The 20,122-nt window shown below is 51.1% G+C and overlaps 1 protein-coding gene across 1 annotated transcript in view; it reads left to right on the top strand.

Annotated features, from left to right (window-relative positions):
* The window catches only part of EIF4G1 (eukaryotic translation initiation factor 4 gamma 1), a 158,837-nt gene that overhangs the window by 97,978 nt on the left and 40,737 nt on the right, over positions 1-20,122 (top strand). The window contains exons 6-8 of the mRNA XM_056850174.1: positions 4,316-4,416; positions 16,372-16,464; positions 19,131-19,197. Coding sequence (XP_056706152.1) covers positions 4,316-4,416; positions 16,372-16,464; positions 19,131-19,197 — 261 coding nt within the window. The remainder of the gene's footprint in view (positions 1-4,315; positions 4,417-16,371; positions 16,465-19,130; positions 19,198-20,122) is intronic.

A 20,122-nucleotide genomic window follows, 5' to 3' on the forward strand; every position in this document is an offset into this window, starting at 1 on the left:
CAGCTCGCTGGTGTTGCCGCAGCCGCACGGCAGTCAGCCGTGCCTGCAGACCCCTGAACCCAGTAGCCCCGGCCTTCCTTTCCATGCGTGCTCAACGAAGAAGAAGAGTTGGTTTTTATATGCCAACTTTCTCTACCACTTAAGGAAGACTCAAACCGGCTTACAATCACCTTCCCTTCCCCTCCCTACAACAGACACCCTGTGAGGTGGGTGGGGCTGAGAGAGCTGTGACTAGCCCAAGCTCACCCAGCTGGCTTCATGTGGAGGAGTGGGGAATCGAACCTGGTTCTCCAGATCAGACTCCACCGCTCCAAACCACCACTCTTCACCACTACACCATGCTGGCTCTTGAAGTTGCGCATGTGCACAAAGCGGAGAGGCGATGCACGGCCCTGGTTTTACCCCTACCTAGAATTCCCTCCCTTGGTTCATACTGATGTCTGAGTTCCGATGCTTCCTTGGCGTCTCAAGATGCCTGAGGTTTGGCCGCCCTCCTCCTCACCCCCCCTCCTCCCCACACGATGCTCACATGGTCACTGAGGCCTGTCGCTATATTTAGCCTGGGCCTGTCCCAAGCGGCTCCGAAATGTGAGCTGCAGCCTCCATCCTACCGCAATCTGGCCTGTCACCGGGGCTTAATCACCCAGGCGTCCGCAAAACCCATCTGCCCCCCCCCCCCACGCCTCTTTGGAGTCAGGTAAGTTTGGCTGGCACCTCCCCCTTCCGGCATCTGCCCTCTTTGGCGCCCACAGTGCAGGAGGTGTCCCTGACACAGGGCTGATTATATGCTGATTCTGTGACCTTCGGGAGATCATGAGAGGGATGGCATCTTGGTCATCTTCTGGGCATGGAGTAGGGGTCACTGGGGGTATGGGGGGGGGAGGTAGTTGAGAATTTCCTGCATTGAGCAGGGGATTGGACTAGATGACCCTGGTGGTCCCTTCCAACTCTATGATTCTAAGTACTTGAAGGGCTGTCATATAGAGGATGGTGCCGAGTTATTTTCTGTTGTCCCAGAAGGTTGGCCTAGAACTAATGGGTTGAAATGAAATCAAAAGAGTTTCCGTTGAGACATTAGGAAGAATTTTCTAACTGTTAGAGCGGTTACTCAGTGGAACAGGCTTCTTCGGGTGGTGGCGAGCTCTCCTTCCCTGGAGGTTTTTAAGCAGAGGCTAGATGGCCATCTGTCAGCAATGCTGATTCTGTGACCTTAGGCAGATGATGAGAGGGAGGGCATCTTGGCCATCTTCTGGGCATGGAGTGGGGGTCACTGGGGATATGGGGGGGCAGATAGTTGTGAATTTCCTGCATTGTGCAGGGGGTTGGACTAGATGAGCCTGGTGGTCCCTTCCAAACTCTGTGATTCTGTATCTGTAGTGCGAGCCGCGCATATCGATTTGGGGCCTCCTTCACAGCTGGCTTGCGACTGCGGGACCCGGAAAGGATTCTGGTGCCCAAGCGGCAAGAAGCATCTCGAGCAGGCGCCAGGTTCCCCCTTGGCGGGGAGCCGGCCAATTCCAGAAGGCCGCATGACTTTCCATGACGGCAGCCTGCCTCAGCCTGCGTCACGGACGGCTTGCTGAGTCGGGGTGGGGGAGGGGGGTTGCTGCTCTGCAGGTGCTGCTCCGCTCTGCCTGCCCGTAAGGTTTATTAGGCCGGATGACTCAGCATAGCCGTTGTGCTGCCTCCGTGTGCTCTGAACAGGCTCGACCGGTTGGTGCAGCTGGCATGGTTTTCCAGAGGTCTGAGCGGTCCCCTGTTTGCTGCTGCTGACGATCGGTATCAAATGTTGTGGATAGTGGGGTGTGACAGCGGGCCAGAGATTCCATCCTGTCTCTGCCAGGGAATCTTGACTGTGAAATGTTACGGCCTGGCGAGCCAGTTTAGAAAGGGTAAAGTCTTAGGAGCCTGGAAGAAGAAGAGTTGGTTTTTAAGAAGATGAGCAGCGGAGGCTAATCTGGTAAACAGGGTTGGTTTCCCCACTCTTCCACAAGAAGCCAGCTGGGTGGCCTTGGGCAAGTCATGCTCTCTCAGCCCCACCTACCTCACAGGGTGTCTGTTGTGGGGAGGGGAAGGGAAAGGTGATAGTAAGCCAGTTTGATTCTGCTTTAAATGGCAACTGTGACTGGCCCAAGGCCACCCAGCAGGCTTCATGTGGAGGAGTGGGGAAACCAACACATGAAGCTGCCTTCTACTGAATCAGACCCTTGGTCCATCAAAGTCAGTATTGTCTACTCAGACCGGCAGCGGTGAACCCAGTTCACCAGATTAGAACCTGCCACTCATGTGGAGGAGTGGGGAATCAAACCCGGCTCTCCAGATTAGAGTCCTTCGCTCTTAACCTCTACACCATGCTGGCTCTCAACCACTAAACCACACCTAGTAGCCGAGTTGCCTAAACATTTGATTTAAATGCTCCTGAGGAGTTTGAATTATTGGATGTACGCACGAACACATAAAGCTGCCTTGTACTGAATCAGACCCTCGGTCTATCAAAGTCAGTATTTGTCTTTTCAGACTGGCATCAGCTCTCCAGGGTCTCAGGCAGGGGTCTTTCATATTACCTGCTGCCTGATCCTCTTAGCCAGTTCTGCTGGGGATTGAACCTGGAACCTTCTGCCTGCCAATCTGATGCTCTGCCACTGAGCCGCAGCCCCTCCCAACATAGAAGAAGAGTTGGTTTTTATATGCTGACTTTCTCTTCCACTTAAGGAAGAATCAAACCAGCTTATAATCACCTTCCTTTTCCCTCCCCTGTGAGTTAGGTGGGGCTGAGAGAGCTGTGACTATCCCAAGGTCACCCAGCTGGCTTCATGTGGAGGAGTGGGGAAACCAACCCAGTTCACCTGATTAGCCTCCCTGGCTCATGTGGAGGAGTGGGGAATCAAACCCGGTTCTCCAGATCTGAGTCCATAGCTCTAAACCACCGCTCTTAACCACTGCACCCAAGCTGTCTTCGACAGAGCTGGACCATCTAGCTTGGTACACCACGCAGCAGCTGTTTCCCACGGTCTCAGGCAGAGAAGAGCCTTTTCCAGCATCTGCCACCTGAGATCCTTTTTACCTGGAGATGTCAGGGGCTGATCCCGGGCCCTTTGGCAGCCGCAAAGTACATGCTGTGCCACCAAGCCACGGCGCCTCATGTTCTTCCAGGCCTGCGCCAGCCGGCATTTTCAGGTGCCACAAAGCTCTTGGCTTTTTGTATTGCACACCAGGGAGATCCCTTGTCTGAGATTTGGCTCTGGAGATTGAGTTTCCACACAGTTGTTCATTTCTGGAACTTTCCACTGTGCTCAGCTGTGGCACCCCAGACTTAAAAAAAAAAGTTTTATTGTTCCTCCCATAGGGAGGACTGGGGAGGGAGGGAAGGAAATCAGGCTGCGAGAAACGCAGAGGACGGCTGAGATAAGAAGGTCCTGGAGCCATTTACCTGTCCTGGAGAGCCAGTGTGGTGTAGTGGTTAAGAGCGGTGGACTGTAATCTGGAGAACTGGGTTCGATTCCCCGCTCCTCCACACAAAGCCAGCTGGGTGACCGTGGGCTAGTCACAGTTGTCTACGAACTCTCTCAGCCTCACCTACCTCACAAGGTGTCTGTTGTAGGGAGAGGAAGGGAAGGAGACTGTAAGCCGGTTTGAGCCTCCTTAAAAAGGTAGAGAAAGCTGGCATATAAAAACCAACTCTTCTGTGTTGGCTTCCCGCTTCCCGAGGCAAAGAGTGTTGATGCGTGTCTGCATGGCGGCTCGGTTTGGAAAAGCATTGTGGGAAGATGGTGACAGGCCTGTAGCATTCTGAGAAACCTGGCTTGACTCCCGCCCCTAGTCCTTAGCTCAAAATGGTGCCGCCATTTTAGCCAGCTACCCAGCAGGGCTTGCCCGGACCCAGGTCGGGCCAGGTTGGCATCGCCTCCGAACTGGGGCCAGCCCCCGGCGGGGAAGTGGGGTGGCTTGGGGACGCCGAGCATCACGGCGAAGGAATGCTGAGGTGTTGCCTGCGGAACTTGTCGGTCGGGTTTTGGGCATTCCTGGCCGGGGATCGAGCCAAACGTGCCTGCCGGGAGCTTCCCACTCTGGGAGCCGTGGCTGAGAAATCCCGACGTGGAGGGGGAGCGGCACCTTGCCACGGGGGAAATTTTCCCACGGAAAGAGGTAGTTTCCCCTAAATCGGCAGCGCCGTTTGAGGCGCCGCGCTCCACGGCTCAGTCCTTCAGCTCCCGGGATGCTTTTCCGGGAGACCTCGCCCTGCATGTGGGTCAGATGCGCCCCTTGGAATTCTGGGACTGGCAGTGGCTTAACTTTCCTCCCTTTCCTTCCTCAGCTGGTGCGTATTACCCGGCCCAGGGTGTGCAGCAGTTTCCCGCTGCTCAGGTCATGCTGAACCAGCAGCCGCCAATCCCGCCAAAGCGAGAACGCAAGACGGTAAGTGTCCGTCACGCATAACCTTTGTTTCCCTTGTTTGTTTGTTTGTTTTTAAATCATTTTATTAAATTTATTGTCAACAAAATTACAATAAAATGAAGAAAAAGGGGGAAGTGAAAAAAACAACAGACAGAAATCTTCCATTTTCGTTTGTATCGAATATAAAGCTAAATAAGAAATTTCAACCTGTTCTCTAGTTACATATACAAAATTATTTTTAAAGTGTTCGTACAACTAAAAAAATCAAACTTTTCTCTACCATACCTACATTCTTCTACTCTTCAAACCCACAAATTGTCAATTCATTCTTTTCCGTATTTCGCATAAAGTCCATAAATGGTTTCCAATTTTCCACAAACTTAGATAAGTTATTTTCTCTGATCAAAACAGTCAGTTTGGCCATTTCCGCTAATTCTAACTTCTTGACAAGCCATTCTTCTATCGTAGGTATATATGGATGTTTCCATTTTTGCACATAAAATATTCTTGCTGTTGAAATCATATATAATAGCAAACATCCATTTTTTTCCAACTGATTATCCATAAAACCCAACAGATACATTTCTGGTTTCATTTGTATATTAACCCTCAAAATCTTCTGTATTTATTTCCCTTGTTTGGCTTATGGATGGGGTTGCCAGTTCCGGGTTGGGAAATACCTGGAGGTTTGGGGAGGGGCAGGGCCTGAGGAGGGCGGGGTTTGGGGAGGGGAGGGACTCCAGTGGGGCATAACGCCATAGAGTCCACCTTCCAAAGCGGCCATTTTCTCCAGGGGAACTGATCTCTCTCACCCAGAGATCATTTGTAATAACGGGAGATCTCCAGCCACAACCTGGAGGCTGGCACCCTGTTATGGCCTGTGAAGGCGAAGGCTCAGTGGAATAATTGGCTACTGCCAGTTATGGTTTGGAGTAGGATTTAAATGCTGAGTGTGGGAACAAGCATAGAAATACTAGTATAACACACTCCATGCTTTCCAGATTGATTTGGGAAATCCACTGATCTGTGCCTGATCTGAATGAAGCCAGCTGCAAAAATAATAATGCAATGTGTTGGATGGAGCTAGGGTTGCCAGCTCCGGGTTGGGAAATACCTGGAGATTTTGGGGGCAGAGGGACCTGAGTAGGGCTCATTTTGGGGAGGGACTTCAATGCAATAGAGTCCAATTGCCAGAGTGGCCATTTTCTCCAGGGAACTGGTCCCTGTCGCCTGGAGATGAGTTGTAATAGCGGGTGATCTCCAGCCACAACCTGGCTCGGTATCGTGGTTGCTCAGAAGTCTTAAGAATTCCACGCTGGAACCTCAGTTCCAATAACTTTTCTTCCAGTGTCGTTCGTGTGTTTGTGCTCCGGGAGAAGCGACTCCAAAGCAAAAGGGCGTGTTTTGTAGTGTTTTGTAGTGCAGTGTTCTCAAGCCCCAGTAGGAAGGTGTCAAATGGCTTATCAAAGATAGAGGTTTTTTCCTCCCTTCCTGGCACCTCCTTTCCCCCTTAGCTAGAGGTCCAGCTCTCTCTTTGAATCCACTGTGCCGCATAAGGCCAACTGATCTCCCCTGGGATTGTCTGAAGGTGCCTGCATTGAGCTCCTTGAACATGAGAGCCAGCATGGTGTAGTGGTTAAGAGCGGAGGACTCTAATCTGGTGAACCGGGTTGGTTTCCCCACTCCTACACCTGAAGCCCACTGGGTGACCTTGGGCCAGTCACAGTTCTCTCCAAACTCTCTCAGCCCCACATACATCATAAGGTGTCTGTCGTGGGGAGAGGAAGGGAAGGTGATTTTAAGGAGTCTCAAAGCGGCTTACAAGGCAGAGAAAACCGGGGTCTGAAAAACCAACTCTTCGCATCTTCTTCGTGTTCACCCTTACCCCGGCGTCCGTGCCTGTTGACCTGTTAAAGGAGTCAGGGCTGTGCTCTTCTCCCAGCAGTGAGGCGAGTTTAAAGTACCACTTGCCTGTTCAGCGCCTGCTGTTTGCCTTCTTGCAGGGAATCTCAGCAGTTTGGTTTGGCAAGATGGGGGAAACGGGGGGCCCACCTGTGTTGTTTGTTTGTGCAGTTGCTGGCCAAAGAGAATGTGGCAGGGGGGAGGAGGGGGTCAGAGTTCAGCAAGGGACAAAAGTCCAAAATGCGGCCCTGCCCAGAATCTAGCATTGAGGGTTGTCCATGGGAGACAGCTGGGAGCTCTGCATAGGCAGGAACCCAACGAAAATTCTGTGGCCCGATTTGTATGCCGCGGCAGCGGTATGGCAGTTGCTTCTGCGCCGTCCGGTTCACCACTGCTCTGGTGATGTCGGTAAAACCGCCAGGTGAGAGGCGAACGAGCGATGCATGGCTCCGTTTTGGAAAGAAAAGGTGTTGAGCGCAGGGTACTCCGGGGAGCATCGGCTCTCACCGGAGGCCTCTCCCTGCGCTGAGGTCAGAAGGTTGCACTCTTCCAAGAAAAAAGGGACACGGAACAAGCTGAGGGGTTGCAAGAAGGGGCGTGGAACAAGCTGCAAGAAGGGCAGGGCCACCTGGGTGGTGGCACCATCATGACCAGAGCTCTCAGCCCCACCTACCTCACAGGGTGTCTGTTGTGGGGAGGGGAAGGGAAGGCGATTGTGAGCCGGTTTGATTCTTCCTTAAGCGGTAGAGAAAGTCAGCATATAAATAACCAACTCCTCTTCTGACCTTGGACTAGTCGCAGCTCTCTTAGAGCTCTCTCAGCCCCACCTACCCCACAGGGTGTCTGTTGTAGGGAGGGGAAGGGAAGGTGATTGTAAGCCAGTTTGAGTCTCCCTTAAGTGTTAGAGAAAGTCGGCATATAACAACCAACACTTCTTCTTCAAACTCCGGTCTAGGAGCAACCTGCTGAGGCAGTCTTTTCTATTTCTGAGTGCAATTTTACAAATGAATTTGTTCTTTAAAAAAAAAATGTATAAAGGGATACGGGAAGAGAAAAAAAGAGGTTAGGGGGAAAAGGGTAAAACATTTAATCCTCCGAGCCTCGGCAATTCATCTTAAACATTTAAACAGCTTAATTAAAAAAGAGTGGTGCTAGAACTTCTATCATTTGACCTGAACATTTAAAATCTTCTATCTCGCTAAACAATTTCTTATAATCGATCCTTGATTTCTTGGTTTTTAAATTGTTTACCTATCCTGTAGGTAGTAATCATAAAAAGAGGACAATTTCAACACAGATTCATCTATTGCTTTCATGTTGATCAAGTACGTTAATCTGGCCATCGGTGCAAAATTCCGAAAGTTTATTATTCCACTCCATAATATCAGGAATTGTATTGGACTTCCAATACCTGGCATAGACAATTCTGGTAGCAGAGGTTGCATATTGGTAAAGTTTTTTGTGAGCTGAATCAATTTTTTTGGGGGGGTTATGTGTGTGTATGTAAAGTGCCGTCAAGTCGCAGCCGACTTATGGCGACCCCTTTTAGGGTTTTCATGGCAAGAGACTAACAGAGGTGGTTTGCCAATGCCTTCCTCGGCACAGCAACCCTGGTATTCCTTGGTGGTCTTCCATCCAAATACTAACCAGGGCTGACCCTGCTTAGCTTCTGAGATCTGACGAGATCAGGCTAGCCTGGGCCATCGAGGTCAGGGTGGTGGTGGGGTTATACCCAGCAACAAACAAGTTTGTTCTGTCGGTTATAAGGTTGTCTACTCTGGGTTGGGAAAAGCCTGGAGATTTGGGGGGGTGGAACATGGGGAGGGTGGGGTTTGGGGAGGGGCCTCAGCAGGGTACACTGGCGTCGAGGGCGCCCTCCAAAGGATGGGACCGTTTTCTCCAAGAGAACTGGGTGGTCTGGAGATAAGTCGTAATTCCAGATCTCCAGGCCCCACCTGGAGGTTGGCAACCCTACTGGGGCTCTTGGGAGCACAGTTTGGTTTTTATCAAGATAATTCCAGCCCTTTTTACTAATGTAACATTGCTGTTGGCCGTTCCATAGCCTTGTTGATAGTAATTTTAAAACACATTAGTTTTTATGCTTTGCAAGGTATCGTAATGATCGTTTCAGAGTAGCCATGCTGGTCTGCCGTAGAACAGCTTCTACTGCTAGTAGCAACTGAGAGAAAAACAAGATTTTCAGGGTAGGAGTAGGGTTGTGCACCATCCCCCCCCCCCCGCTAATTTTGGAGTTCGGGTTTAATAAACTTGGAAATAATAATTTTAAAAAAACCAAAAATCCGAATTGCCATATTGGATTTTTGAAACTTTTTGGGTTTATTAAACTCGAACTTGAAAAATACATGTTTCAGAGCTGAAGGTCTCAGTGTTAAGAACAGATATTACGAAAAACTAGATGTTACCAGTGGCATATGAGGCAGTACAGAAGCCGTACCACACGGGAGGGGCTGTGGCTCAGTGGTAGAGCATCTGCTCAGCATGCAGAAGGTCCCATGTTCAATCCCTGGCATCTCCAATTAAAGGCACTAAGCATGTAGGTGCTCTGCCTGAGACCATGGAGAGCCGCTGCCGGTCTGAGTAGACAATACTGACTTTGATGGACCAAGGGTCTGATTCAGTACAAGGCAGCTTCATGTGTTCACATCCGTGACTCCAGCAGGAAAGTAGATTGGCACCTCTGTCCCTCCCTGCACGGTTGTGCTTTATGCGCTTTAGATTTTTCATGATGTGCATTGATGCTCCCCCACCCCCTGTGGGTGTAGATCTTGGGCACCTCTTCCCTGCCCAGACTGGCTCAGAGCACAGGCCTGATCTGGGCAGGCCGTGGAATGAGGTGGGAGAATGGGCCGTACCCTTTCCAGTGGCAGATAGGAATCTCATTTTTGAGGGCTCTCCTGTGCAAAAGTAAAAGGGCACGCGGTGACATTACCGGATTGGGGAGCAGGCTGGATTAAAACCTCTTTTGACGCGGAGGAACAACTCTGACTCGTCGCTTCCAGCCAGAATCGATGCAGTCTGCTTCCTCAGGATTCTACTGCCGGCAGAACCCAGTAATGCCTAATTCAGAAGATACTGCCATTGTGCCTTTAAATGGCATCTCCTGATCCAGGAGCTGTGTTGCCCGTGTGCAGGAAGGGGGAGCTTTGGAAGAAGTATGCTGGCCATAATTAGATGAGGAATAGAGAATAGAACTGCTGCTATCATAATTCCCTTGTACTAATCTATGGTGAGACCACACTTGGAATACTGTGTACAGTTTTGGTCACCACACCTCAAAAAGGATATTGCAGAGCTTGAGAAGGTGCAGAAAAAAGCAACCAAAATGATCATGGGGCTAGAGCAGCTGCCCTATGAGGAACGGTTGAAATGCTTAGGGCTGTTTAGCTTGGACAGAAGGCAGTTAAGGGGAGACAGGATAGAGGTCTGTAAAACTATGCATGGTATGGAGAGAGTGGACAGGGAGAAGCTTTTCTCCCTCATTATACCAGAACTCGGGGTCATCTGCTGAAGGTGGCGGGCGAGAGATTCATATCAGATAAAAGGAAGTATTTCTTCACACAACGCAGAGTTAAATTGTGGACCTCCCTGCCCCAGGAGGTGGTGATGGCTGCCAACTTGGAAGGCTTTAAGAGGGGAGTGGACATGTTCATGGAAGAGAGAGCTATTTGTGGCTACTAGTAAAAATGGATACTAGTCATGATGCATACCTGTTCTCTCCAGGAGCAGATGAGCATGCCTGTTACATTAGGTGCTGTGAAACACAGGCAGGACAATGTTGCTGCAGTTGTCTTGTTTGTGGGCTTCCTAGAAGCACCTGGTTGGCCATTGTCTGAATGGACTGCTGGACTTGATGGACTTTGGTCTGATCCAGCATGGCCTTTATGTTCTTAAGTGTGTGAACCTGAGACCCATTTTGAATCTCACTGCTCTATTGGGGTGGGGGTTGGGGAAGAGGGAGAGGGATCTTTTGGAATGCGTGTTGGCTGTTAAAAACCCGCCTTGCCACCTCTCGCATTTGCTAGCCTCTGAGGCGCTTGCAGGTATTGAGGCGGAGCATTTTTGGCCGCAGATTATGCTGGCCACTTAGAAACAGTCGTGTTTGCGCATGACCCGGTCACAGCTCCGTTTGCATTCCGTGGTTATCTCTTGTGTTTTTCACCTACTGTTGATGCAGCTGCGTAAATACTATCCCCAGCTCTTAATACCGGGTAATGTTTTAGTGAGCTTTGACCCCCATTTGATATATGCAAATAAATATAGTCAAAGACTGAATATTTCCCCCCACAACCAGGTTTTTTTTTTTTTTTTAGCTGATGCTTACATGTGGAGAGCTGGTTGTAATATGTCTTAGCTATCGACAGCTGTAGAACTTGGAAGCGGTATTTATTTCCCACAATAAGAGGCTGATCTGGCCGGCGGGGTGTCTGTGGTCATGCGCCTGCCGTAAGTAATTCTGGCAGGGTTATGTTGCGTTGTTGCTCTGCAGTCGGGGCCGCGTCAGTCTTGGCCCCCTTGTGGGCTGCCGGCGAGAATGTGCTGAGTCACTGTGAAAGGCGATGGTCTTCCGCAGCCCCTGCTGTCTCTCTGCTCAGGCCGATTTGGAGGTTATAAATCCGCTCGGATACATGTGCCGATAGCCGCCGCCCTTGCTCATTGATGTCCTGAGCAATGGGGCATCAGGGAAGCATGTGCGGAGGATACCCTGGGGGTGCCTGGGATGCGCTGTGGATGTGGGAAATCCCTGGTCGCAGGTGTGATTGCTGTAGGTCTGTACTTCCGACACTACACCCTTTGCAAAGTAGATCATTCATGTGTGTGTGTGTGTGTTAAGTGCCATCAAGTCGCTTCCGACTCATGGCGACCCTATGAATCAACGTCCTCCAAAACGTCCTATCCTTTACAGCCTTGCTCATGTCTTGCAAATTGAGGGCCATGGCTTCCTTTATAGAGACAATCCATCTCTTGTTGGGTCTTCCTCTTTTCCTGCTGCCCTCAACTTTTCCTAGCGTAATTGTGGGGATTTGGTGTATGAATGGAATAGTCAGAATGTGCCCTCTCAATCAGTATCGGAGATTGAATTACTGTCTGATGCCTTTATTTGCAGGACGAAGCGGACTTTGAGTGTGTGTGTGTGTGTGTGTGTGTGTGTGTGTGTGTATATATATATTTAATACCACTTTAATGCAGCTTGTTGCCGTCTCGTGGAGAGAAACTGCTGCAAGGCTGCGAGGTTTGTGGGTTGTGGATGCATACCCATGTTGCTCTGGAAAGATAGTTTGGCCTGTGCACTAGATACAGCAATCCCTGCCCTGTTACGGTCCGCTGTATTCCGCAGAGGGGGGATATTTGCTAGGCAACTGAGTCCATCTCTTTAGGTAGCTATGCATTAAGACTACGAATGTTTTCCTTTTGACTCGAGCCCCATCAATGGAGGTGCATCAATGGCTCTTAGGCGTCATGGCTGTTTGCTAAGAGGCAGGATACCTCTGCTGGTTGCCAGGGTAGGAAGTCAACCATGAGGGCCGTAAGGGTTTGCGTCCCTGTTGAGGGTCATATGGGGTGCTGCTGTAAGAAACAAAAATAGTAACGCCAGCACGCTGGACTAGATGACCATCCCTCAGTGGGCTTCCTATATTTTTGTTGTACATCAATTGATCTCTAAGGATTTGAAAGGCTGTTTCTTGGAGGAGGGCAGGGAGCTGTTCCTGTTGGCAACAGAGGATAGGGCACGCAATAATGGATTTAAATTGTGGGCGGAAAGGTACTGGCTGGATATTAGAGGGAACAATTTTTACAGTAAAAGTTGTTGGACAGTGGAATCAGCTCCCTAAGGAGGTGGTGAGCTCCCCCTCGCTGGCAGTCTTTAAGCAGCAGCTGGACAAACACTTGTCAGGGATGCTCTAGGCTGGTCCTGCATTGAGCAGGGGGTTGGACTAGGTGGCCGGTTTGGCCCCTTCCAACTCTGTGATTCTGTGATTCAATTTTATTCTGCCCTTCCTTCCAAGAGCTCGGGACAGTGTCCAAAGGTTCTCTCTATTTTATCCTCACAGTGACCTGGTGGAGGAAGCTAGTGCTATAGCCCCCATCGTCACAGCAGTCTGAACCCACATTTTTCAATTGCTAGCCCAACACTGGCCCTGACCTGGATAGGCCAGGCTAGCTCAATCGCATCAGCTCTGAGAAGCTAAGCAGAGTCAACCCTGGTTTGTTCCTGGATGGGAGACCGCCAAGGAAGTTCAGGGTCGCTACGCAGAGGCAGGCAAGGGCCAAATCGCCTCAGAAACGTCTCCTGCCTACGGGGTCACCATACGTCTGTTGAGATTTGACGGCACTTTCCACCCACTAGTCCAGCACTGTAGCCATGCTTGGCTCTTTACAGAGTTAAATAGGGAACAGGTCCTATCCCCAAGGAGCTTACAGTTTCAATACTGGTAGTAGAGGAGAAGTGAAAGAGGCGTCCGAAAGGAGTTATCTGGGGAACCTCAGCAGTGTGGGGGCTTTGTTTGTGGATGAGGATTGGAAGGGTTAAGCCGAAGGTGTCATGGAAGCAGAAGGTCTTGGAATAAGGGATTAAATGGCGGAACTCCCTGCCCTAGGATGTGGTGATGGCTGCCAGCTTGGAAGGCTTTAAGAGGGGAGTGGATATGTTCGTGGAGGAAAGGGCTATCCATGGCTACTAGTCAAAATGGATACTAGTCATGATACATACCTGTTCTCTCCAGGATCAGAGGAGCATGCCCATTATATGAGGTTCTGTGGAACACAGGCAGGATAATGCAGTTGTCTTGCTTGGGGGCTTCCTAGCGGCGCCTGGTCGGCCACTATGTGAACACACTGTTGGACTTGATGGGCCTGGGTCTGATCCAGCACGGCATGTACTTACGTAAAGAGTGGGGGGGTGGTGGTTGGGGAGACTCGATACCTGTCCCATACCTAGTGGCCTCCCCCCTGGTATGTTAAGGTTGCTCTCCTCTGCCGGTTTGGGTCAGCAAGCGCCAGGGAGCAGCCGTGCCTTGAAGCGATTCTGCTTGTCCTCAAGGTCTGGTCATGTGAAGCTCTCCAGGTGGGCGGACAGTTTGTCTTTACAATGCCATACACATTCCCTTCCCTCTCAAAAAACAACCAGCAGTGGGATTTGGGGGGGGGGGGATCAGCTGATGCACCCGTTGAGCATACCGCTACTTGGGACTTTAGTTGTTCAGTTTCCCGGTTGGCTCGAATCCGAGGTTCAATGGGTTGGGTCCCATCTTTTTTTAATCTAAGAACGGTGCAAGCAGCCTTCTGCATTGGAGGATGGCTCCTTAGATCAAAAGAAGAGCCCTGCTTGATCAGACCGGTGGTCCATCCAGTCCACTAACTGGTTTCCTAGAGCGGCCAAGCAGTAACCCTGGAGGGCCAACAGACAGGCCCTAGGAAAGAGCCGCTGTCGGTGGAATTAATCCATAGGATCGAAGCGGCTGTTGGCAGTGTTGCTCTCCCGGTGGCCCCCAGTAGCTCACAAGCAGGGCACGAAGGTGGCAGGCGTCTCTGTCAGCTTGTTCCCAGCCTCCTGTGCTTGGTAGTGAATTTCCCCTGGACATGGAGGCTCTGAAATTTGAATGCTTGGACTCCCGTCGTGTACATGCTAAATATTAGGCTGCCGCGGTAAACAAAAATTGGTGAGCTGCATGTTTTGTCCGATTCTTTCAAAATCCACCTGTGCCCGCAGGAGTCTTTTTCTGTTGGAGGAGTGAATTGCAAAAGTTTAATGTAAATATGTTTCTGGCTGCTTGGATTTTGAGCTTGGGCTTAGCTTCCCTAGCTGGGAGCTCTGAGGAGCAGTTAAAACACTTAGGGCTGTTCAGCTTGGAAAGAAGGCAGTTAAGGGGAGAGATGATAGAGGTCTATAAACTTATGCATGGTATGGAGAGAGTGGACTCCCTGTCTCATATTACCAGAACACAGGGATCATCTGCTGAAGCTTTAGGGGGAGAGATTCCAAACGCATCAAAAGAAGTATGTCTTCACACAACGCAGAGTTAAGCTGTGGAACTCCCTGCCTCAGGATGTGGTGATGGCTGCCAACTTGAAAGGCTTGAAGAGGGGAGTGGACATTTTCATGGAGGAGGGCTATTCATGGCTGGATACTAGTCAGGATGCATTCCTATTATATCCAGGATCAGAGGAGCATGCTTGTTACATTAGGTGCTGTGGAACACAGGCAGGAAAATGCTGCTGCAGTCGTCTTGTTTGTGGGCTTCCTAGAGGCACCTGGTTGGCCACTGCGTGAACAGACTACTGGACTTGAAGGATCTTGGTCTGACCCAGCAGGGCCTCTCTTACGTTCTTAAGTTGCCTAATGTGCATTTGGGCGGGTGGGGGGGCTCTCTCTTACTTCAGATAGCCTGTTGTACCCTACGAGCATTTAGTAACCACTCCGCCTGAGAGCAGAGCTGGCCAATGAGTGTGGGCATTTCCCAGGGCATTGTGACATGTGCCAGCCCACATCAGAATGCATGCGGCATCCCCTTGGGAAAGGGGAGCGGGGGCTGTGCCGTTGGAGGGGAGGGCGCAGGGGGAGCAGTAAAAACACCCTGCTCTCCTTGGGGGCCCTGGCCTGCTTCGCCAGGGTGCCAAGACCTCCTCCCTTGGCTGCGGCGCTGGGCCAAGACCGGAGAAGGGGCTGTGTGCAGGCTTTGGCAAGCCTGACCGTGTTGGCTCATGCGCCACATCCCAGAGCTGCCAAACAGAGCTTGCTTGTGACCTCATGGGCTGCTGCTAAGGGATCTGCCTCTCCCTCGCTCCCTCCCCCCCCCCCCAGCGGCCAGCCACCCACCCTGGGCGCTCAGGGCCAGGAGGAAGAGCCCTCTGCTTCCTCCTGGCCTCGGCCCCGCGGTAGGGCGGGAGGCGGGAGCAGGCGGAGACGGGGAGCTTACCAAGCCGGGGGCAGAATGGAGGCGAGTGTCGGCTTGGTCCGCTCCTCGTCATGGGCGGTGTGAGGCCCCTGCCGAGCACGAGCTGTCGTCAGGCGTGCGTAGGCCCCTGCGCGGACAAGCGTCGGAAGCCGGACGGACCCTTTCCCTGCTCTCTGCATCCCCCGGGTTCCAATCGCCTGTAAGATTTCGGGGGGCTTGGAAATGGATGGGTGGTTCCACATATGTGAAGAGGACTTCACAAGGGGCTGGACAAATGCGTGGAGGATAGGCCTATTAAGGGCCCCCCCGACCGCCCTGACCTGGATGGCCCAGGCTAGGTCGCTCTCCTCAGATCTTGGCTGCAATCAGGGCCAACCCTGTTTGGGACTTGGATGGGAGACCACCAAGAAAGTCAAGGGTTGCTACGCAGAGGCAGGAACGGGCATACTACCTCTGTTCGACCCTGGTAATACTTGGAGGGGAGATGACCAAGGAAGTCCCAGGGTTGCTATGCAAAGAAAGGCAATAGCAAACCACCTCTGTTCTGATTCTGTAAACTTAGCAGATCATGAGAGGGAGGTCAGGAAGGGTTGCGTCAGTACTTGGCTCTCGTGGCCCTTTTCTTACATGCCCAGGGTTGTGCCGATCACCACTTTGGGGTCAGGAAGCAATTTCCCTCCAGGCCAGATTGGCCAGGGATCCTGGAGGGTGTTTGTTGCCGCCTTCTGGGCATGAAATGGGGGTCAGTGGGGGTGTGGCGGGGGGGAGGTAGTTGTGAATTTCCTGCATTGTGCAGGGTACTGGACAAGATGACCCTGGTGGTACCTTCCAACTCTGATTCTGTTCTATCGCCTTGAAAAAGCTAGGGGGTCACCATAAGTGGGCTGCAGATTGAAGTCACTTTCTGCCACCGGCCTCGTGACGGGTAAATGAAACTTCCATGTTCAGAGGCAGTGTTCCATGGAATACAATATGCTGAGGATTGGTTGAGGGGCCTTTCCTTAATTTCTTGTAAGCTGCAAATTGTCCCTTTGTACTTCTTTCAAGGGGGAGTCTGGGGGGGCCCCTGACACTTCTGCCTAGGCTGCAACTGCACATGGGATCCCTTTGTTCATCCTGCTAACAGGGATCTCTCTCTCTCTCTCCCATGGGCTGGCAGATCCGGATACGAGATCCAAATCAGGGTGGCAAGGATATCACAGAGGAAATAATGTCTGGCGCCAGAACTTCCTCCACCCCTACTCCTCCACAGGTAACGGATGTTCCTTCCTTCATCTTCGATCTTCTTTCTCTATGGTTTAAGCCTGCACTCATATTTTGGTCATGCAAGCCCTGTGGGTCTTTTTTTCTAGAATGTTGGGGGCCAGGGGCTCTTAGGGCCAGTTCACACAGCCAGTTTACTCCTATATGCAAGGCCCCATTGCCCATCCTTAGGGCAAAGTTGACACAGGGTGGTAATGTGGCATGCAGCCTTTTCAATCCCTGCAGTCTCAGTAGCTGGAAATAAGATTCCATGGGAATGGTGTCTCCTGGTCCACATGAACATTTCCCCACCTAACCACAAGCCAAGGAGAACCCTCAACTCTCATAATGCGGGGAAGTGTTTGTTTCCACGCCTTTCAGCACTTAATTTTGAAGGATCGTGGAAACACCCCCATCTTCATTCTTCACCTTTCACTCAGCTGGAATCTCCTCTAGTCCCTTCCCGTGTTATATGAACACACATGAAGCTGCCTTATACTGAATCAGACCCTTAATCCATCAGCATTGTCTACTCGGACCGGCAGCAGCTCTCTCAGGCAGAGGTCTTTCACATCACCTACTTGCCTAATTCCTTTAACCGGAGATGCCGGGGATTGAACCTGGGACCTTCTGCATGCCAAGCAGGTGCTCTACCGCTGAGCCACGGCCCCTCCCCAATCTGGCATTGAAGACCACGAGGAAAGGGGGGTATAAATGATTTAATAAATAAATAACAATTTCTTCATCCTCTGCTTCCGGGCTGCGTTTGAATCTAAAGCCTGACCCTTTTTCCCCAAGGGCCCCGCTCCTTGGAAATTGTTTCAAACCACAGTGGTTTGATCTCTGACCCCTGCAACTATACAGGCGGTTTCATAGTTATTCATTAGATTCTCACAGATGTATCCCGGGATTCTTTGTGCGGGGGGTGGGGGGATACGCTAAGCCTTTGCCCGCTGGAGATCCTTTTGCGGAAAAGTCTGGGGCTTCTTGCAGCTTGGAGTCGGGTTAGAAAGCTGCTTTTTGGGTCGAGAGCGGTAGATGCGGCCAGTGGGCATTTGGCACGGGCGTTTGTTTTCCTTGGTTTGCATCTGTTTAGAATTCTAGGTAGAACACAGACCGAACGTAGCAGACAAATGCAGTGAGGCAAAATGCAGAGAGAGACCCGCTCTGAGCCCAGCTTGCTGGGAACAAGGGCGGGCGATGAATGTAAGCAATAAAAAAAAACAACAAGTAAAGCTGCAGAACAATACAAAGGATCTAAAATCAAAAGGAAGTGTCAAAATAGGCTCTTTAAAAAATTGAGGAAGGGGGTTTGGTGGGAATGCTGTTGGCAGTAAAGGCTCCATTTCAGGAGTATCAAACATAAGGCCCTCTGGCTGGATCCAGCCCCTTCAGAGCTCTTTTCTGGCCAGCCAAGGCAGCCCCCCCCCCTCGATCTGGGCTGGCGAGGCATGGCCCGGCCCAACCAAGTGACATTGATGTGATATCCGGCCCTTGTAACAGTTGAGTTTGATAACCCTGCCCTAGTTGCCAGTGAAAGCTAAGGAGAAATATAACCTGGTGCGCCTCCTTGGATGGGAGGACAACTCAGCAAGTTTAGAAAGGAGGTAAGGGGAGGGGCCATGGCTCAGCTGTAGAGCATCTGCTTGGCATGCAGAAGGACCCAGTTTCAATCTCCAGCATCTCCAGCTAAAGGGATGCGGCAAGTAGGTGATGTGAAAGACCTCTGCCTGAGACCCTGGAGAGCCATGGAGAGGGCCTGTGGCTCAGTGGTAGAGCCTCTGCTTGGCATGCAGAAGGTGCCAGGTTCAATCCCTGGCATCTCCAGCTAAAGGGATGCGGAAGTAGGTGATGTGAAAGACCTCTGCCTGAGAGAGCCGCTGCTTGTCAGAGTAGACAATACTGACTTTGATGAACCAAGGATCTGATTCAGTATAAGGCAGCCTCATGTGTTCATCCCAACATTTACTAGGCAGACTACTTGGGGAGGGGCCGTAGCTCAGTGGTAGAGCATCTGCTTGGCATGCAGAAGGTCCCAGGTTCAATCCCCGACATCTCCAGTTAAAGGGACTAGGCGGGTTGGTGATCTGAAAGACCTCTGCCTGAGACCCTGGAGAGCTGCTGCTGGTCTGAGTAGACAAGACTGACTTTGATGGACCAAGGGCCTGATTCAGTATAAGACAGCTTTGTGTGTTCAAGGGGTTTGACAGTGCATATTTTCTGTTGATGGCAAATGTGTTCACTCACCCCAGCAGACAATGCAGAAATGGGTGTCCATGCTTTTTGGCTGGCCTTGGTAGCTAGCAGCAGTTCATGCATGTTTCTCCCCTTTGTGGGGGGAGCAGGGGTCTTTCTGTGAAGTTGAGCTGAGCTACAAAGGCTCTGGCACAAGCACAGGAGAGAGCCCTTCTCTCCCCCCCCCCCAAATTCTGGCACTTTTTTAATGAGCCTCTAAAATCAGTGTGATTCCTGGAAGATTCCCTCTCAAACATATGCACCTATCTCTAGGCCATGGAGAGAAAGGCTGCCGTTCTTGGCAAGACCTTAAAATGCTTTTGCCCGTGGTGAGCACATTTCCGTAACGGAACCAGCAGCAAGGAAAGGATTGTGGGGCGGGTGTGTGTGTACTTGTTGGCCTGCTTGTACCTAACCCTTCCCCCACCTCCATTTTTACAGGCTGGAAGCGGTCCAGAGCCCCAGGCCAACGGAGAGACACCCCATGTAGCAGTTATAGTCCGGCCAGGTATGATGTCAAATGTTTGGCTGCCAGCACGGGACGAAGCTGGGTCTGGGATTCCTTGTTTGGCTGATGCCGGGCAGGAAGACGTTGCAAGAGGTACCATTGCCGAGGGGTGGGAATGCTGTTTCTGGTTGTCCCTTAGCTGAACACCGCCGACAGCAGACGAGGGTGGTTTTGGTTTCAAACCACTGCGCTTGGTTTCACTAGAGCAACTGCCCTATGAGGAGCAGTTAAAACACTTAGGGCTGTTTAGCTTGAAAAGAAGGCTGTTCAGGGGAGACATGATAGAGGTCTATAAAATTACGCATGGTATGGAGAGATTGGACAGGGAGAAGCTTTTCTCCCTCATAATACCAGAACGCGGGGTCATCTGCTGAAGCTGGAGGGTGAGAGATTCAAAACTGATAAAAGGAAGTATTTCTTCACACAACGCATAGTTGAGTTGTGGAACTCCCTGCCCCAGGATGTGGTGATGGCTGCAAACTTGGAAAGCTTTGAGAGGGGAGTGGACATGTTCATGGAGGAAAGGGATATTCATGGCTACTAGTCAAAATGGATGCTAGTCATGATGCATACCTATTCTCTCCAGGATCAGAGGAGCATGGCTATTCTATTAGGTGTTTTGGAACACGGACAGTATGCTGGTGCAGTCTTCTTGTTTGTGGGCTTCCTAGAGGCACCTGGTTGGCCACTCACTGTGTGAACAGTGGCCAACCAGCATTGTGTAGGGGTTAAGAGCAGTGGTTTGGAGTGGTGGACTCTGATCTGGAGAACGGAGTTTGATTTCCCCACTCCCCCACATGAGTGGCGGACACTAATCTGATGAACTGGATTTGTTTCCCCCTGTCCGACACATGAAGCCAGCTGGGTGACCTTGGGCTAGTCACAGCTTTCTCAGCCCCACCTACCTCACAGGGTGTCTGTTGTG

This window comes from Euleptes europaea, chromosome 5, assembly GCF_029931775.1.
Source record: "Euleptes europaea isolate rEulEur1 chromosome 5, rEulEur1.hap1, whole genome shotgun sequence".
NCBI classification, from domain to species: domain Eukaryota; kingdom Metazoa; phylum Chordata; class Lepidosauria; order Squamata; family Sphaerodactylidae; genus Euleptes; species Euleptes europaea.